General features: G+C 39.3%; 1 protein-coding gene across 2 annotated transcripts; it reads right to left on the bottom strand.

Moving 5' to 3' along the window:
• Positions 1 to 334: 334 nt before the first annotated feature.
• Positions 335 to 17,443, bottom strand: acvrl1 (activin A receptor like type 1). Of its 2 annotated transcripts, none has more exons than XM_084721007.1 (10): positions 17,168 to 17,443; positions 9,099 to 9,170; positions 7,786 to 8,034; positions 6,397 to 6,602; positions 6,209 to 6,308; positions 5,982 to 6,128; positions 5,000 to 5,275; positions 4,514 to 4,711; positions 2,494 to 2,624; positions 335 to 1,419 (listed from the first exon to the last, which is right to left on the bottom strand). In XM_084721007.1, the coding sequence occupies exons 2-10, from the start codon at positions 9,166 to 9,168 to the stop codon at positions 1,273 to 1,275; spliced, it is 1,524 nt and encodes a 507-aa protein (XP_084577133.1). In that variant the 5' UTR covers positions 9,169 to 9,170; positions 17,168 to 17,443; the 3' UTR covers positions 335 to 1,272. The 2 variants fall into 2 exon arrangements, with proteins under 2 accessions (XP_084577133.1, XP_084577132.1); XM_084721006.1 differs by having other exon boundaries at positions 17,179 to 17,443.
• Between the last annotated feature and the right edge of the window lie 1,724 nt (positions 17,444 to 19,167).

Raw genomic sequence — 19,167 nt, 5'->3', positions numbered from 1 at the left:
CAGTGACATGTGGGCCATTATAGTTGTCCAAACATGATCTATAACTCCCGTAAAATAATCCTTCCACCTTCCCCTGCTTTTGATAACTGTTTAAACAGTTTTTACTGATTATACTTAAGTGCTATGATGGAATATTGGTCTTTGCTTAATGATTATAAGGTGATGCAATGCAAATATAAACACAATTGCAAAACTGATTACACCATTAATCTTCTAAAGTAAGCTGCACCTCTGTAAGCAACACGGATCAGTTCATCTATTATCTGATGCCCTCTACTGGTCATTGAGAGAACTGCAGACATCAGTGGAACAAAACAGCTTTTACACACAAACATCTGAAAAATACAATCCTTTATTCAACATATACAACATTACATGTCTGTTTGTGAATTCCTTTAGTAACGTTACACTCACAGTAATGGTGATTGTACATTTTAGGCCTATAGAAATGTAAAAAAAAAGAAAATAATAATTAGAAAACGTGTTGTACAAAACGTATATAAAATGTGTCTCATTTTTGTGTAATAGAAAATGATACCCCATTTGAAATATATTTACAATAAACCCAACGGTGATACAAGACAAAAGCTTCAATGCTGTTACAATATGTACAACTAAATAACTCAAAGTGTGCATATAATAAATGCTCATTCTATATAAGTTAAATATGCTTACACAGATATTGTGCTTTGGTATGGAGCATGTTATTACTTACATATGTCCTGTATTTATAGTAGAAGTGACTTTCTGTGGCTTTGGTCATTTTAGGAAAACCCTTAAGTGCAATTGTACAGACATGTTCAATAAGAGAATGAGTAATTGTGCTGTGCTAGATTTTCCCCTCTGTCAAATGGTGATGGTGGATTTAGACAGGAATGATGGTGTAGAACAGCCTGTGAATTGTTTGGTTAGTGATTCTGAATTATAAATGTCTGAAAAGTTTAATTAGCTGCATATAATAAGAAGAAAAATACCATGATAAACATTTTTGGTCTTAAAAGTTTTCTTTTTAGGGCTGTGGGGTTTGATGCACCAGAAATATGGCAGTTGAAAATTAGGCTATGCACAAAAAGGAAAAATAGCCTTGGGTGTAGGCCAGTCTAGACACTATTGCTAAAAGTCATATGGTTTTAATGTAATGCAGTGACTGTGAGTCATTAGCTTAAAATATGCTAATGATATGCACCTTGTGCAGTTGGAATGTGGTAAAAAAAAAAAAATCCCTTAAGGCGTTTTCAATCTTTTGTCCCTTTTTCGTCCTGGTGCTCAGGTCTAGACGTCCCGCTTGAGTTTCTCAATGCTGAAGTCGCTCTCCTGGTCCAGTTTGGAGAGCGTCTTTCTCACCCGCAGGGCTGTGAGGCGGGCCTGTGGGCTCTGATACCAACACTCCTTCATGATCTTCACAATGGCCGACAGGATCTACAACACACAGAGACATATGTAAAACACCACAGAACATATGTACCATACTGTTTCTGTTTAAGCACTATAGGGCACCGTTATTGTGCATCTTATAAAGCCGTAGTTCCCAGCCTTTTTCCTTCAGGGACCCATTTTCTATTATTGGGTAACCTGATGATCCTTAACTAAGTGACATATTTATGGGTATTTCATATTATATTTAATGCATAACAATAACAGTACAGAACAACTGATTAACTGTACAATTATCCCAATGAATACAACAACTGCAGCAAGTCTGTGTAAAACGAGCAATTTGGATGAATTTTGAGCAAATGATTTCCTGTGAATATTGTATCAGATGAACTTTGCATACAATTCTGTCTATATTGTGTACATTTTTTAAATTTTTTAATAATACATACTTAATGAGCTTCTTTTTTTTAAATCCAGTGTTTTCATCCTGTCACCTGGCCACTGGTCTCTTAGCTCTTTGGTTCTATAAAGTGTGTATTTTTCTAATGCAGAACGAGACTGTTTAGCAGAAAGTGAAGGCTCTGTGAGTACAGCTTGTGTTCAGGTCTTCACTGTGCCCTTATCCTTTGAGGTTTTCAAGTTTTTATCTTATTTAATAGTCTAAACTTTAAAAATAACAATTTAATTTAGTTTTATTCACAGAAATTCATAACATGCTGAGATATAGGCCCATTTTTTTTAGTTTTTAAAACCAAGAAGACCTTGCTGACCCTGGTGAAGCTTTGGCAGCCCCTTAGTGGGGGTCGGCTGGGAACCAGTGTTTTAGTTTAGTGACATGCAACTCTTGATAATGAATCCTTTTGAGCCATTTTTTAAGAACAAAAAAGGAAAAAATATCTAATGATCTAGTGATTAATCAAGAACATGATTGCTAATGTAGTTGATTATTGATTGCAGCCCTATTGAGTGCATCAGTTTTTATGTTTATTTGTTTGCTTAAATACTTAAATAACTGTGTAAACTTGAGCATATGTGGACTCAAGCTGTGTGTGTGTGTGTGTGTGTGTGTGTGCGTGTGTGTGTGTGTGTGTGTGTGTGTGTGATCAGATGGCCTACAGGATGGGAATGGAGCCTGTTGTGCAGACTGGGCCTCTGCTGGTCCACACACACCACTTTCCTCATCTCCTCAAAGCTGGGATCTAAGGGCACCAGGTCAAAGAAGGGAGGCCGGTACTCTTCCACAATCCCTAAAACAATCCAAAAAAATACTCAATGTGCTGTTTCATCTCCAGTTTAGCAGAGGAACCAACCAAATTACCACAACAACCATCTTACAGTAGGTTGGGATTCAGTGGGGTAGTCAGACAACTGATAAACACCTCATTTATCTTCCCATACATTTTCAGAACATACATTTCTTGTCAGGCATGAAACAGCAAACTTGGAAATTGAGACAGTCTGTAGTGGGAGTTTTGAAAAGTATGTTTGACTAAACAAGAGAGTAGAGAGATATCAATTCCCTGGAGATTGCACTGGGATGAGATCTGCAAGGCCTGCTGTGTGAGTGTGTGTTTGTGCGCATGATTGTTTGTGTGAGAAAACACACACAAACGCAAAGTTATGAAAGTCTCTCCATCTGGACTTAATGTGATCGTGCACGCGTGTGTGCAGGGGATGTGTGCTTGCATCTCCAAAGTGTGTGCACGAGCATCTGGACTATGTACAAGTGAGTGCTGACACCAGATAAGACTGTTTATAATTACTGCAGTGCTAATCATGAGAGAGGATAGTAGAGACAGACACAGACTGAGAAAACACTGGAGTGCTGAGAGACATGGGACTAACTGCCTCTTATGTACACTCCACTAGAGCCAGGCAGACATGACAAAGAAAAGACATTTTCAATATGACGCGCCTGAGTGGATTTCTAATGCATCAACTTATAAAACACCCACTGACAAATACATACATTGTGTACCCTTTTCTTCAGTACATTTTAATCAATGTTAATTTTGAGAAGAAATATTTTACAAGAAGTATTTGTTGACGCCATTTTATTTCATGACTAAATCGTGACCATGATGCACATGAAAAAATATTGATAACATATATTTCAGCAAAATATCTGTCTGCCCCAGCAGAAGAAAAGAAAGAAAAGATATGACACAGGAGAGGAAAGACAACTTGTAGACTCTTTTCTCTTATATTCAAATCAAAGGACAGGCTGAGTGTACCTTTCCCAATGAGGACGGAGCACCTTGTGGACCAAAGATGCCAAAAAAAAAAACTCAACCAAACTGAAAAGACACCTGAAAACGCACCACCCCGAGGTGTCTGCCATGGTAAGTTGATTGATTCAATAATATGTATATAAAATTCCTTTCAGGATTAAATTTCATATAGCTGAATGTTCTGTGTGGATTCAGGGTGGGTTAACATGCACCCTTTACATAGCATTAAATCTAACTGAGCCGAGCTCATAGTAAATATCTAGTCCTTCTAAAAAATAAATTATGATTTCCAACTTACAACTCATAAACAAATAATAACAGATTCGGTGAACATTTAGCATAGTTTGGTTTTAATTTTAGCTCCATGTAAAGTGAAGAAATGTAATGTTTCCCATATAGTGCTCATCTGCCTTAACGATGTGGTTTGCAGATTTTTGCTGCTGATTTATTATAATTGAGTTCCTCAGTAATATATGACAAGTCTTTTCAGTCAGGTAATAAACATTGTCAGTGTCTGAAAACAGATAATGATGCCTCATTAATGATTTATGGATTCGTTTTCATGATATGAAAGAATGTAGTAACACATCCTCAGCCTGGATGACTGAACACATAGTTCAAGGGTGCTTATTTTTCACTGGAATTTTAAAACTAGCAGAAAAATCCTTCAGCAAAATCCATTACAGTATAATGAAAATTATGAGTAAAACACTGACCAAAATTATGACCAAAACTAAAACTGAGTTCCACCGAATCTAAAGACTAAAAAGTGACCTTAACTAACAACAATATCAAGTGGCTAGGACTAAAACTAAATTTAAACTTTTTGTCAAAATTAACACTGGTTTAAAAAGGTACTAACTAAAATAACTCAACAACATTCTGACAGGCGGCCGTCTTCTTACCATTGACAATGGTCCTGCGGGTCACTTCCCAGAAGACCAGGCCCAGCGCCCAGATGTCAGTTTGCTTGTAGGACTCAAAAACGTCCATACGAATAGTCTCGTCCAGCACCTCAGGGGCCATGTAGCGCTTGGTCCCCACACGAGGGTTGTTGCCCACATCGAGGTAGTCATGGGACTGAGAGTGTATGACAGCCAAACCTGAGGAGAACGAAGGCATAGAGCGCAGATACAAATGATCAAAATCAACATGACATACAGCTGTTTTGGCACAGTTACACCGAAGTGTAAAATGCAATGTAGATTAATTAGCACTGTAAGTAAGTAAGTACATAAGTAAGAGTATGTAAGTGTACAAAAGTAAGTAAGTAATTAAATGAGTAAGTATGAGTAAGATAGTAAGTGAGCAAGAGTAAGTAAACAAATAAACACACAAAACAAACAAGATAAATAAATAATTAGCTGTGCTTGCTTCTATACATCTCTCACCTAGGTCAGCGATGCAGCACTGTCCGTTCCTCTTTACCAGGATGTTTCGGGTCTTCAGGTCTCGGTGGGCGATGGCCGGCTTTTCCTGGGAGCTGACGATCTCAGTGTGGAGGTGGACCAGGCCACAGGCCACAGACAGGCACATCCTCAGGCAGCTCTCAGGCTCCAAGCTGCTGTACTGAAGGAAGTCGTAGAGCGAGCCCAGCTCATGGAAGTGGGTGACGAGCCACAGCTGGGTGCTGGAATTCTTGGATGTCATGTCAGAGGCTATGAAACCTAAAGCCAGAACAGGAGATCGCTACTTCAGTGCCCGTCTTTGGGCTGATGCTGTTTGAAATGACTGCAACTTTCGCTGCATCGCATGAATAATTTCTTTGGAATAGTCTGGATTATTTGAAGTGGGGTTGAATGAGGTATTTATTGATAGTCAGTGTATTACACGCAGTAGACTGTGGTCGACACAACCCCAGAATGGAGAAGCAGAGAGCAGCACCAGCACAGAAACAAAGCAATGTACTGCTGTGGATAGGGTCAACAACAAAAGGTTTTTTAGCCACCTAATAAAGGCCTACCTAAAAAACACCTGTGTCAGACTAAGTGTAATCTATATTTAGAATATTTTCACTGCTTTATTTCCCAATGGGAAAATGCTCTCATACAAACCAAATATTGTTCTCTCCGAACCAACCAAACTCCTTGTGTCTAATCGGTGATTTTACCTCCCAGAACAGAGGGGTTGCTGCTCCATCTGTCTGATGTCCAACTAAAGTGGTGAAAATATAAATATAGCATACACCTAAACTTTTGTTGCTGACTCTGTCCACAGCAGTACATCACTTAGCTTCTGTACTCCTCTCTGCATCTCTAAAGAGGGCGCATGGCGTTCACAATCTACTGTAGGTAATACACTGACTGTTGTTAAGAACCTCATACAATCCCATTTCAACAAGTCCGAACTATCCCTTTAAATCTGCTGCCGTACCCAGTATGTTGTCGTGTCGTAGCTGTACTGTATTGTAGATCTCTGTCTCTCTGAACCAGGACTGCTCGTCCCTAGAGGAGAAAATCTTGACAGCCACGCTCTCCCCCATCCAAGTTCCCCTCCACACCTCTCCATACCTGCCTTTACCTGGAAATAGAGTGGCACAGTTACACAACTGCAAAGTGATAGAAGAAACTTGAGCAGCAGTGGTGAGGATGGAGACTGACCGACACACTCGACAAGTGAGATTTGTCGGGCCATAGTCCTCTGGACCAGATAGGGCAGCCCTGTCCCACTCCCTGATGTACAGAACTCATCAAAGATATCCTGGAGACGGAGACACAGAAATAATCAATATGTGGGAACACTTTAACATATTATGACAGTATTGTGTCAAGGATCAAATGTCTCTTACACCGTATGTGGGGTCCTCTCCATTAGGGACCTTGATCATGGTGACATCATGGTCTTCAGCGTTTTTCAGCCTGCAGTGTGTACGTCGGAAGCGCAGGAACAACACCAGGCCACACACGCTGGCAGTAACGATCAACAGCATCAAAGATACAGTGATCCACAGCTCTGGACGGCTGAGGTCTGGTGGTGGTGTTGTTGGTTTTCCATCTGGACAGAAATGAGCATTCAAGCAGAAGACACACATTTCTGAGTTGGTGAAACCAGTTGAGAACATTTCAGTACACTAAGGAGAAGAGGTTTTATTTTGGAATTCTTTCTGATTAAAGATACTTATACTAAAAACATGACATTCAGTGCATCATCAGTTCCAAACAAGGAAAGCCACTCAGTATCAGTTTGCTCTAACTGACCACAAGGGGGAACCAGTTCCTACCTGTAGGGAAGCTTTGAGTCCCATCAGGGCAAAGAAATGCAGAATGTGCTCTGAGCCTGAGAGGACTAAATAAAACTTGACTTGGCATTGTATGAGGTGCTTCTCAACAGTCAATGTAATACCTACAGTAGATGATGGCCAGTACAACCCTCAGCACAGAAACTAAGCAATAAAATACTGTGAAGAGGGCGAGCAACAAAAGGTATTTTATTTATCTAAAAAAAGGTAAACAAAAACAAAAAACAATATCAGTTTAAGAATGCTTAAAATTTAGATAGATTTACACAGCTTTACTTTGCCGTCAGACAGACTTTGCCAACAGGAAACTTCCATTATATAATCTTAATATGGTTCTCTCCAAGCAAGTCAAATTCCATAGGTGACATCAGTCATTTTACCTCACAGAACCCAGGAGTTGCTGCTCTACTGCTTGTGTTATTGTGTGGTTTTGGTGTTTTAAAAGGTAAGTCTGAATCCACAAGTCAAGACACTCTTTCCAAGTCACATAATCATGCAAACAAACTAATAAGACAGCTGCAGATCCACAGTATTCCTGTAATCTTCCTGCAAAATTACTGATTTCTCCTATGGAGTTTGTTTGGTTTGTAGAGAGCAATATTTGACTTTTACATTGGTGATTTCCTGGTGCAAAAAGCTGTCTGACCGCAAGATAAAGCACCAAAGGTATTTTAAATATAAGAAACAGTTAAACTGACATTGATGGTCAAAGGAGATACCTAGAACCGAGGACCCTGTCCACAGCAGTTCATTGCTTTGCTTCTGTGCTGCTGCTTCTCTCTGCTTCTCTGAACTGTGTCTTTGTCATCAAGCATCTACTGTAGGTAACACGCTGTCTATCGATAAACACTTCATCCAACCCCACGTCAAACAATCCGACTTATCCCTTTAATGGATGTGATGTTAAAATATTGTGAAGCAATGGCTTTGGCTACTGACCGATGTATGGAGGCGGTGTGGTGAAGGCGTTGCAGTGGTTCTCTTTGCAGCAGTGGACAAAGAAGCGCTCAAAGGAGGTTGAGCATTGCTCCCTGGAGTTTTCTGCGGAGAAACAACCCCTCTCCTCATAGCCGTGCACCCAGGTGTAGAAGCAGATGTCCCCTCTGCAAGTTCCATTCACACATGTGCCTTTTTCATTCTCGCATGTGCACAGCAGCTTCCCATCATCTTCAGGGTCTGAAGCTAGACCTGGGCAATAAAACACTGGTAATATGTATCTGCAATGGACGCTTCATCAACAGCAATTAGGCAACTGTTTAATAAAATGTTCAAAAGGCGTTCATGGTGATGAAGGTACTTTTCTACATTAAACTCTTCCCACTTTTGCAAGCTTCTATATTATGGTAGTGGAGATTTTCTTTATTCTTGATTAATAACAAGAGGTAACCGAATGTGTTTAGACAGTGATGACCAGGTCACTTGGTAAAGTCTGAACTCAAGACACATAGCTTAATATAAAGTGTTTATCATATAATTATTTATTAACTCTGCTTGTTTAACATGTATATGCAATACTGTTTGTGGTCCTCCTCCACCAAATTTTACTGTCTAAACTGTAGTCAATAAAAGTGTAGCTTACAGGTCAGAATGGTAGTGAATGCTGCCTACTGGTGGTTAGGAGGGTAAATAGCATCCAAGGATATTTATATGCAGCAACTGGTAAAGTAATTCTATTACTTATGAGAGAAACAATGTGAAAGACAGAAATACCCTGGCACAAAACAACACAAGCATCAAATTGAAGTTCTGTTTCAGACCACCTGACAAATATAAGTCTTTTGGCTGTGATTTATTCCACTAATACCTTGAGTTGATATTCAACTGTCCTCACCGGCCACTTGCTTACTTTATCTCTGCATTTTAGGTGGTAGAAAGTCTGCCTGTCTGAGTTTGTTGGAAACGGTTGCCTATTCTTTTACACGGGAGCTGCTGGTGAAAACAGTGAGACTGAACCACTGAGCCAGAGAACCAAAATAGAGAAGTGAGAGCTGCATAGTCAGTGATTCTCATGACTGTTAATTCATTATTATGAAAAAACTATTAAAATCATGATGATGTAACATTTGTACCAAACAAACATGTTTTCTTAAATCTGGAGAGCAAGATTTATAGACCAGGGCATTTCTGCAGCACTGAAGCACTTCATTATAATGTTGTTTTGTCACACATCTTTGCAAAAACTGCAGCTTCCATGATCTGGATGTTGCAATTGGTCATTACACATTTTCTACATTATCTGACCATCACCTCACCTGCATGGAAAGCAGAGATCCCCAGAAGCGCCCCAACTAGCACCACTGTGAGCAGAGCAGAGCTTCCCATCTCTGTAAAACAGAAACAAAATAATTAATAACAGTTAAAATAATCAAATAATGACAATAAATTATTGTAATCTCTTTATTAGGAACTATCATGATGAGAAACCAGCGATTTACTCTGGCATATTATGAAAAAAAGGCCGTTTCCCTGACATTTAATTGCTATGTGATTGAAACGTACAGACTGTAACCTAATAGTAGTGTCTATGAGGAGCTGAGCAGTGGTTTAATCCCGAGCTCTTTGGCAGAGGAAGCTATGAGGTCAAAAATAACAGTCCGAGGGCCCAGCCTGTCTGCCTGTGTTGTAATTGCATTGGGTGGGAGAAGGGGGCTTAGGGGAAGGAGACTGTAACAGCACTCCAGAGTGTTTGTGTATGTGTCCTGAGACTGTGTGTGGCGCTGTGCTACCCAGGCTCCAGGCCTGTCGACTCCTCGACTAGGCTGCTCGCAGAGTAAATATTGATGGCTACACTTCCTGCCATTGAGTGGCCCCACCCGGCTGGCCGGCGGGACTCAGGTCTGCTTATTGTTTAGGGCTGCATTGCTGAGGGTCACGCAAGCAGGAGGGCGGTCACATACAACACAGCCGTTCTCACTGCTGAAGCACATTCTGGTCTGTAACTTGACAGCCAGGTGAGCTTCAAATTATTATTATTTAATTTAAAATACTTGTTACTAGTGATTAAATGTAGTTTATTCATTTTTTTTAAGTGAAGAGCAAGAGTACAATGTTTTTAAAAGCATTAAATGCTAAAAGTATCTACTGTAACAGGTCCTACATCGTTTATTTTAGTGCTACATACACTGCGTAAACATGCAGCAGGCCTAAATAGATGCACATGTGTTTAGTTTTAAAACAAGCTCTGCCAAAGAGCCTCTTGAGTCTTTTATGTTCTCCATTCTTTGTCATTTCTCTCCACTTTGTTTGTCACTAAGGAATTACATAAACTACAAAAACTGTGATTTATTCACCATGCTTTTAACTCTGTCTAAAAAAGCAAACAAGCACACAAAAACACAAACACCCACATAAACCCTGAGGTCTTTTAAGCTCTTTCCTCCCCATTGTTTAAAAGCGGTATTGCTATTACACAAAACAGGGTTCAAATTCAAGCCTTTTCAAGTATTTACAAGATAATCAGCAATCATTTAGACTGTAAATTCCCAGGTTAAACAAACTCATGGCTAGTTTTAGTGTATTGTTATGTGTAATGACTTAACAGGAAGCTACTTGAGGATTTGACCCTCATTTCAACTATAATCTGTATTTTTTGCTCATTGACATGATAACCTCCCAGTATCGTCTGTTAGCCTCCCACTCACTGTTCATCAGAACGCACAAATAAAAAAAATTCACAGATCACACTAAGCATAGCCACAAATGAAACTTAAGTGGAGTTGTTTTACAGTTCACCAACAACCAGTTTAGGCAGCAGTTTAGGCACGATTTGCTTTTATCAGGCTCTGGATTAAACCGAGCCTGTTGGCAGATTTTTTAATTAGTGCAGGGTGAAAATGACAATTGCAAATATGTATTATATGCAACACCTGAGGGCTGAGCAATTAGATGGACTGAGGCAGGCACCGCTTGGGCTGTGGACAAGTCTGCACACGACTGTGTGCACAGAGGCTGACTGAAGTCCAAAAAGGATATGAGATGCTTCCTAGGGCTGCCACCTACAACTGGCACTTTTGAGTCCAGGTGTTAACTGGGGCTAATTTGTCAAAACTAAAGCTAACTTGGCTAAACCAAGGTAGCCTTGACAAAGAGGTGACATTTCAACCAGTGTAGGCTTGATATAGGTGTTACTTTACAACTCGCCTGTGGACATCAGCTGCAGTTGTTGGGGTCAGTGTGGGGGATCTTTCATTGACTTGGCAACTTCATTCATTCATTCATTCATTTTCTGTAACCGCTTATTCCATAAGGGTCGCAGGCTGCTGGAGCCTATCCCAGCTAACATTGGGCGAGAGGCGGGGTACAAGTTTATCTCATCTAATCTTAAAAATCAAAGTAAGGGCTCTAACATTAATGGTGGTGTGATCGGTAACACAAGTACTGTCACCAGTTTTTTAACTGGTGGAAAAATTTCCTCATCATGGCATCACTAATAAAGGCATAATATTGTTGGGAAATATCATGCCTAGTGGGAGACAGAATTTCATAGGGTAAGTGAGGCTTATCAGGGAACCAATCTAAATGGATGATGTCATTATTCTATAGCCATTAGATTAACATTTAGCACTTCAAGCAAAAAAGGTGTCTATATCCACTTTAAATTTGGGATTCACGTTAAGCATCTTGAAAGCAAACCACATTCCAAAGAAAACCGCAGGCTGCATCAATTATTACCTATAACACAATTTGCCCACCCTGAAGGCAGACTTTCATTGTTGTGAGAAAATCAACTGAGAGACTTAAAATGTACTTAAGATAAGCAATCATCATCAATCAGTCAATCAATCAATCAATCATCATAAAAGTAACTGGACTGATGACCATGCAGTTAGGAACAGGGATGGCTCAGGAAAGATGAGCAAAAATCATTCATCACTCTAGACAAACCTGCGCGCCTCAGGGTTGCAATGTGTCGTTCATTGGATTAGTTAATAATAATGCCATAATAACGGCATTACTCTGGTTAAATAGAAACTGAATTAATCATATTGGCTTCAGCAATATGACTGCATTAAAATGTTTGTCTGTTTTTAAATAATACTGTTATAAATGCCACTTTGGATGTTTTAGCTTAAAGCAGCTACAAAGAATTTTCTTATTATGTTAATTCTGGAAGCCCCAGTGGAAAAAAACCCAGCAGTTTCCATAACCACAAAATATATAAATAAATAAAAATAAATAAAAAACTAGCAAAAAAAATCTAATACTGCTTCTTTTTTTTAATTACTGCTCAATGTAACCTGTAACTTTGCCTGGGAAAATGTAAACATAGGCTTCCAGTCTGCAAGGAGAACCTGACTGGTGGCAGACATTAAAGGACTAGTGTGTAGGATTTAGTAGCATGTAGTGGCGAGCTTGGCTGGTGTGTGTTTACCTCTTGTCTCTCTGTTTGTTTGTTTCTTTGCAGGCCCCAGTAAGCCGGGTTCATCCAGTACAAGTGGGAGCACCTGGCTGGTCTCCCAGAGGTATTTAAAAGCCTGGCCTTCCCATTTCATGCCCCTGTCCCCATCAGTCTGGCACCATGTGTTTGCTTGGTTGGCTTTCACTACAGTTTACACCATACGACACCTTCCACATATCACTTCGTCCTCATCCATCTGCTGACACACTGATAATACTGATTTAGAAACCACATCCCTTCATTCTTCTTCTTTGGTTGTAGTATTTTTTTTGTAATAAATTTGTATACCTGTCAGTTTAAAACTAACTATGTCTCTTCTGGGCTACTGTAGAAACATGGCAGCCTCTGTGGAAGAATACCCATGCCCTCTACATATATAGATGACTTATTTTCAGGTGATTATACACTAATGTACTATAGATAGAAATATCCAGTCTTCTCACTGATGGTCTCATTTTTATAAAGGCCATATAGAGGCATCAGTATTGAACTGAGACAGTAAATACTCCTTCTAGTAGGTTTAAATACATTTTTTCTTTTAATTAGTTATGAAAACAAAACCTTATTTACGAATCGAATTAAAAAAAAAAACAAGTACTGAGGTGTGAACCAAACTAAATCACTGTTAAGCCAGTGATTTATGTCTGTACCACACCAGTTAGACAGTCTGTTCCCACAACTTCAAAATAATGTAAAGAACTGAATGAGAATTAACTCAAAACTCAAAATTCAAACTCAGATAAAGTCCTATCCATTAAGGCTGCCAAAAGTATCGATATTTCAATCATTTTCCAATAACATATCTTTAAAAAGGACACTATCTTTTAATCACTGTATTGAAAGTACCAAAACTATTAAAAATAATAATTATTATTACTGTCCAGCCTGAAACTTTTTCTGTACCAGGTTAATTGAAAAAAAGAAGATTTTTTTTGTGTACCTAGGATGTTTTTTTTCTTTTTGCCTTGGTGTCGAAAGAGGTAAAGAGGTCATTTTATACTAGCATTGAATTAAAGTTTAAAATTCTGGTATACAGACAATACTAAATAAGCATATATGAATTAAAATTAAAGTATGCTCTCTAAAGTGGACATATTTTCTAGCAGTGTATTAGCCATCAGCTTTTTAAAGTGAGTAACAGCATGTTCTATTATCAAGTATAATAGTCATCCTACCTCGGGTCTCTCATGGCACATAACCCTTGAACTTCACACATTTAGCAGAGGAACTTGCACATGTCAGTGCAAAACTACGGATATCCTCCTTTAGTTATGATGCATTTAGCTAGATGTATTTAAGTAGAAACTACAGGAAGCCATCATAGCACCTCAGTCATTTCATCCAGTGATGTCAAATGTCACTGAAGAGAAACCACAGGTGTGGAGGTGATTCTCATATGTGTTTTTTCACTGATTTGACATTTTTGTTGTCTGATTTTCTGTCAGCTGCAATCCTGTTATACCTGATTTCTTTAAAATTCATCTATTCCAGGAGTCTTAAATGATAGCATGCTCTGAAGGGGGTTTCCCATCATGTTCACCAAAGAGATAAATCAAGTGTGAAATCTCTGCTAAATAAGGTTATTTCCATTTCACATGCCAAATCTGATAAAAATATCTGACATACTATCTTTAGACTTTCCTCCTATCCGGGTTAACAACGAGGCTCCAGTGCAGAAGATGAGAACTCACTGTACTCAGCTCTAACTCGCTAAAACCACAAGCCATATTTTACCAAAATGAAAAGAGCACTTCCTGTATCATGCAGCCTACATGTCAGCAATCTGCGAAGGAATAACCTAAACACAACTCCACCCACAGAATGAACTTTTGCATGACTGTGTCTTATTCCCCAAGTTATCATTTTAATCATCCACAGGGCTCCCGACACAGGAGAGAGCAGTAATCATGTCCTCCATCGTGGGCATCCTGACTTTAGACTCCAGAACACTTCCTGTCCAACGCTACACCCGTGTGACCCAAGGGGAAAAGATCCATTGTCATCTCTTCCTCTCATCTACAGAGCTTTGACTTGGGGAGGCAGATCTCTCATTCCATCTGGATGACTGTGTGGTAATAGTGGTGGATGGCGGAGGCATGGCAGAGTACAGCAGCCTCCCACAGCCCCTCCACTGGGGCCTCATCACGACGAAAAGCCCCATAACTCTTTCTCTGGAAAGTAACTTTAAGAAGCGTTACAGTAAAAGCCTCTATCATGTGGTTTCAACTGCAAGACAACATCACATTCAGTTCTCTTCTAATGACTTGGCCACACATTTCAAATGCTTGTGTTCTGTGTTTTAAGTGGTAAAAACCCTAAAAATCTGTGATCCAGTGGTTGTGACCGTCTGCTAGCTACAGCAACAGACTGATTGTATCTTCATTTCACAGACAAAACCAAGCTTGGCAGGCGTTATGGCTCAGTTGCTGTCTACATGCTCTCACATGCATACTTAGAATAAATGCATGGCTGGGGAAGAAAAGATTATACCAAACAAACTGGTCTTCCAAAGAATAAGAGGAAGAAATTCTAAAATAAAAGTGACAAATATATTGAGGTTTGGGTATGGGAATGAATGACACACACACACACACGTGACATGATGGAGCAACAGCAGAATCATACTGGACAGAGCCCATTCAACTTCATCATTTCTGAAACCCAAAAAAAGGCATCTCCCCTGTGTGTATGTGCAGTGTGAGTAAAGGGGAAGGTAAAATATGCGTGGAGAAGAAGTACTGCTATGATTGGCAGTCATAACATCAGTAGGAAATATGCAAATTGTGCACATTTTAAGAGGTATGAACTTTTCACCCCAACATATTTTGAAAGAAGGAGCTTACCACAAAGTACAGGCTAATGGTGCAGGAAGTTTTACAAGTAAAACTCCTGCTTTCAAAATCCTGACTAAATGTGCTGCTTAAGGCAGCAAAAGTGCTTAATATGCAGCAGAATGATCCCTGCTGTCAGTGTTAAATCATTCTCTATTATATCATTTGATGATTATTCCTAATGTATTAACAGATTTAGCAGCAGTTTAATGCTATAGCTGTATGAGGAGGAGTTATTTTTAACTACTTTAATTCCCGCTGGTTGTTCAATCTATTACAGTTGATATTTATAAGAAGGTCATATGTTTCTTATGGTATATCTTCATCTGTAAAAGTGACCTGAGTGAATTTTTTGTGGCCAATACTGATATTAGAGAGTTTAAAAAATATGCTACAATTATATCAGTTGACAGTCTTGCAAAACATAAAATATTTTATATTAAAATCCTTTTATTGATTTATTGCTGGGACACGTACTGAGCAGTACATTTTCCAGTTAATTGATAAACTTGTCAGTGTTCGTACAAGTTTCTCTTTGCATGTCAGCCATGATGTTATATACCTGCAATAGACAAAGGCAACATTGGATGGTCTATCTGCCTTTCTCCTGCGGAGATAAATGTTGTGTATTAAAAAGCTGGACCAAAGGTTAGCAGTGAAAATACTCAAGTTAAGTACTTTAAAGTAGTGATAGCTTTCTACCAGCTAGTTGTGCAAAGCTAACTGAACCCCACCTTTATTCTGCAGTTGAGTCTCCCTCTATTGTCTGTTTTATCTCCTTACATCTTGTTACAATTTTTACTGCGTTTTCATCTAGTTACATCTGTTGTGTGCGATATTCACAGGGTACAAAGGAATCATCTTCCTACAGTATGTCTTATTATCCCATCAACTATTACCTTCAAATGAAGTAAAACTACAGTAGTAGAGCGGGAGTAGAAAGTACAGGTATTTGTGTAAAATGAAGGGAGTAAAAGTATGAAGCTGTATGAAAAATAAATACCCAAGTTAAGTACAGATACCTGAAAACTCTACTTAAAGAGATACTGCACCTAAAAATGAAAATTCAGTCATTATCTACTCAACCTCGTACTGATTGAAGGTTAAATTTAAGTGAGTGTGGGCCAGCTTTTAAATGTAAAAAAAAAAAAAAAAACTTAAAAAAAAAAACATAAAATAATAATTAATTAAAGTCTGCTAAAGCCCCAACATGCCGTTCACCTGCACACACACCACATCAAACCACACACACCCAGTTCAGACGGTGTGCACACACATGTGAATGTGGCTCCAAGCTAAGGATCTACAGTGGAGATTTCGGCTAAAAACATGGTATAAGTTACGTCTTTCAATTAAACCTGACATGTCGGGGCTTTGGAGACTTGGATTACAGCAGGCGAGCCGTATGGAGGTGTTTTTTGTTTTCCTGCGAAATTACAGCAGTGTTTTGTGGACTAAACTAAACCCAACCTTCAATTGGCATGAAGGTGAGAAGATAATACCTGAATTTTCAATTTTGGGTGAACTATCCCTTTAAGTACAGTAACATGGTATTTGTACTTTGTTACTCCCTGCCTCTGTTTAAAACAACATGTTACTGGCTAAGAGATCTATGTATTGATTGTAATGTGCACGGAATAATGGAATTATACATTACTTTTTAAAAAATGTGATAAGTGACATATCTGTACCAAACAAAGATGTTTTCTTTCACCTGGAGAACAAAATTTGTAGTCCACGTCATCTCTGCAGCACTACAGTACCTCATTATAATGCTGTTTCCTCTAACATTTCCTCTTTTTTTTTTTTTTAAGTGTTTTGGTTCTGTGATTTGGATATTGCACTTGGCCATATTGCAATTTTATTGCAGTTGCGATTAATTGCGCAGCCCTATGGGAGGATAGCTGTCTCGAGGTCAGGTAGGACACTGCTTAACACCTGTTGGTTCACATCTGGACACGCGTGAGTGATGTATGACACCTTCACAGGTGACCTGCTGTTCAGTGTTAGCTGTAATTTACATCTTAAGCTATTTGTCGTGGCGCAGCGTATCGTTAAAACACCAACAGAAAGAGAAAGTCATGTTTCTCACCGTCAGCCTACCTGTTTTCTGCTCGCCTTTTAACTTGACAGCCGCACGTCTCCCATGTCAGGGTCTCAGCTGGAAGAGTCCCTCCGTGGCCAAAGTGTCTGAAGTAAGAGTACGGTTTAAAACACACCGGGCTCCATGTTAGGAGTGGAGTTAAATTACTTTTCAGCGGCAGATGTTTCATCCGCAGAGAGTTCACATCCTTTCCCTCTGCGCTGACTGACGACCGTCACTTCTGGGAAAAAGTTCATCCGCAGTTTTTCCTCTTTGCCCCCCTCCAAAATTCTCGTTCGACAACAACTTATCTCTTTGAGTGTGAATATAAGTGAAAATTAAGAACAGAACCAGCAGCTGTTTCCCGTCAGGACGACTTAGTGAGCGCGGGCTGTAGCCTATCTCATCTGAGTCCAAATCTGCGCTGATAAACCGACAACACGAACCACGGTCGTCGGTTTGGATCCAGCCCAGACTCCTTCCGCTTCACAAGGGACGGCTCTCTGCTGGTCCTGTCCCATTAAGAAAGGACATGTTCTTTTTGTTGTTGTCTTAGGTCCTGATCTGAAGGCGAGATTACATATTTTTAAATAGTATACAGTTTTGTCCCACCCCTTATTGTCCCGTACTGAGTCTGCTCTGCCCGCCTGGAATGTGTTCTCATAGCGGTTTTCCTGTTTCTCGCTGAACCTCTCATTTTCCTCTTTCCCCTGTGGACTGGTGTCTGCACTGCACTGACAGGAATGTGCTGCTTCAAAGACCCCAAGACACAATAACATTTTTTTCTGGGGAAAAAATAAAAACTACTTACCACCAGTTAGTAGGCTAAGTCACAATCAAAAGTTCAGAGGCCCACTGAGGCTTTAGTATGCATTTTAGCTGGTGAACTTTAAGAGCACCGACAGAAAATGTTGAGAACATATGAAAAATACTTTGCTTGGAATAATAAATAGCATTTAATGCGTTTTTCCACAACACATGTTCAATCGCTTTGTTAAAAATTCTGATAACCTACTTAAAGGACCAGAGTGTAAGAGTGTATATTGGTAAAATATGGCAGAAATGAAGTTTTCACATAAGGTATAATGTACAGTGAACAGGTCATTATTGTGAAATAAACCCCCAACAGGGTGATGCAGGATCCTGACAGGAAGCCAGGTGTTCTTGAATCATCCTGAAGGGGTTTATTTTACAAGAACGACCTGCTCACTGTTCATTATTCTACTTATTACATGGTTACCTACCAAAAAACCCCCCAAAAACGACAAAACAAAACAAAAAAGCACAAAATGCTAATTTTAAAATTAGTTAATGGATTTAAAAATCATCTTATCGCTCCCCCAGAGTTGTGATTAGACCTGCATCCATAGCAACAGCCTGGTCACCATAGCAACTATCTGTTGTACATAGCAACAGTCTGCTATGAAGAAATAGTAGACCTCAGAATGTTATATTTGACCATTCAGAATCAAACATTAACAAAGCCATGTAATAATAATGTATAATCATATACATTTTTTTTTTCATTGTGTTGTCGTTTTTTTAAGTTTCAGGATTTGCTTCCCGTTTATACGGCTCACTGAATATGCATAGTGGTGTTTCACTCCCAAGCCCCTGCCTGCCAATTCCCACGTCATAACAGACTTTGTTTGCAGTTTGTGACATCCTGTCAACAGTTTTACAGGTGTCTCTTTTATAATGGTCCATGCGGGAAAATGCTTCTTGGGCCAGAGGGGAATTTTTCGCTGCCATACCACCTGTAGCCATATTCTGCACAGTGAAGCTCAAACAACCATGTGAAGTAAGAAAACCGCCTTTTTGAATGGATGAGGACATTAAGATTAATTTCTCTTAAGAAACAGCATAATCCTGCTAATCAGTGCATCTAATGTATTTGGTGAATATTGTAACGCTTATATCCCCTCAGATTCAGGATAGCACAACAGTGCTTAAATGCCTGTCTGTGACAGCAGTCAAAGAGTGTTTTAATGACAAATGCAGTTGTCACT

This window comes from Lutjanus erythropterus, chromosome 6 (assembly GCF_056507025.1).
Source record: "Lutjanus erythropterus isolate fLutEry1 chromosome 6, fLutEry1.hap2, whole genome shotgun sequence".
Lineage (NCBI taxonomy): Eukaryota > Metazoa > Chordata > Actinopteri > Lutjaniformes > Lutjanidae > Lutjanus > Lutjanus erythropterus.
Note: the sequence above shows the minus strand (reverse complement) of the source record. Positions and strands in the feature narration are given on the sequence as shown.

Bases quoted from the DNA above. Each gene is read 5' to 3' on its own strand.
- acvrl1 (XM_084721007.1), bottom strand. From the start codon at position 9,168: ATGGGAAGCTCTGCTCTGCTCACAGTGGTGCTAGTTGGGGCGCTTCTG. The intron at 6,309-6,396 runs GTAAGAGACATT...CTCCGTCTCCAG, and splicing joins GAGAGGACCCCACATACGGT to GATATCTTTGATGAGTTCTG. The intron at 5,276-5,981 runs GTACGGCAGCAG...TTCTGGCTTTAG, and splicing joins ACGACACGACAACATACTGG to GTTTCATAGCCTCTGACATG.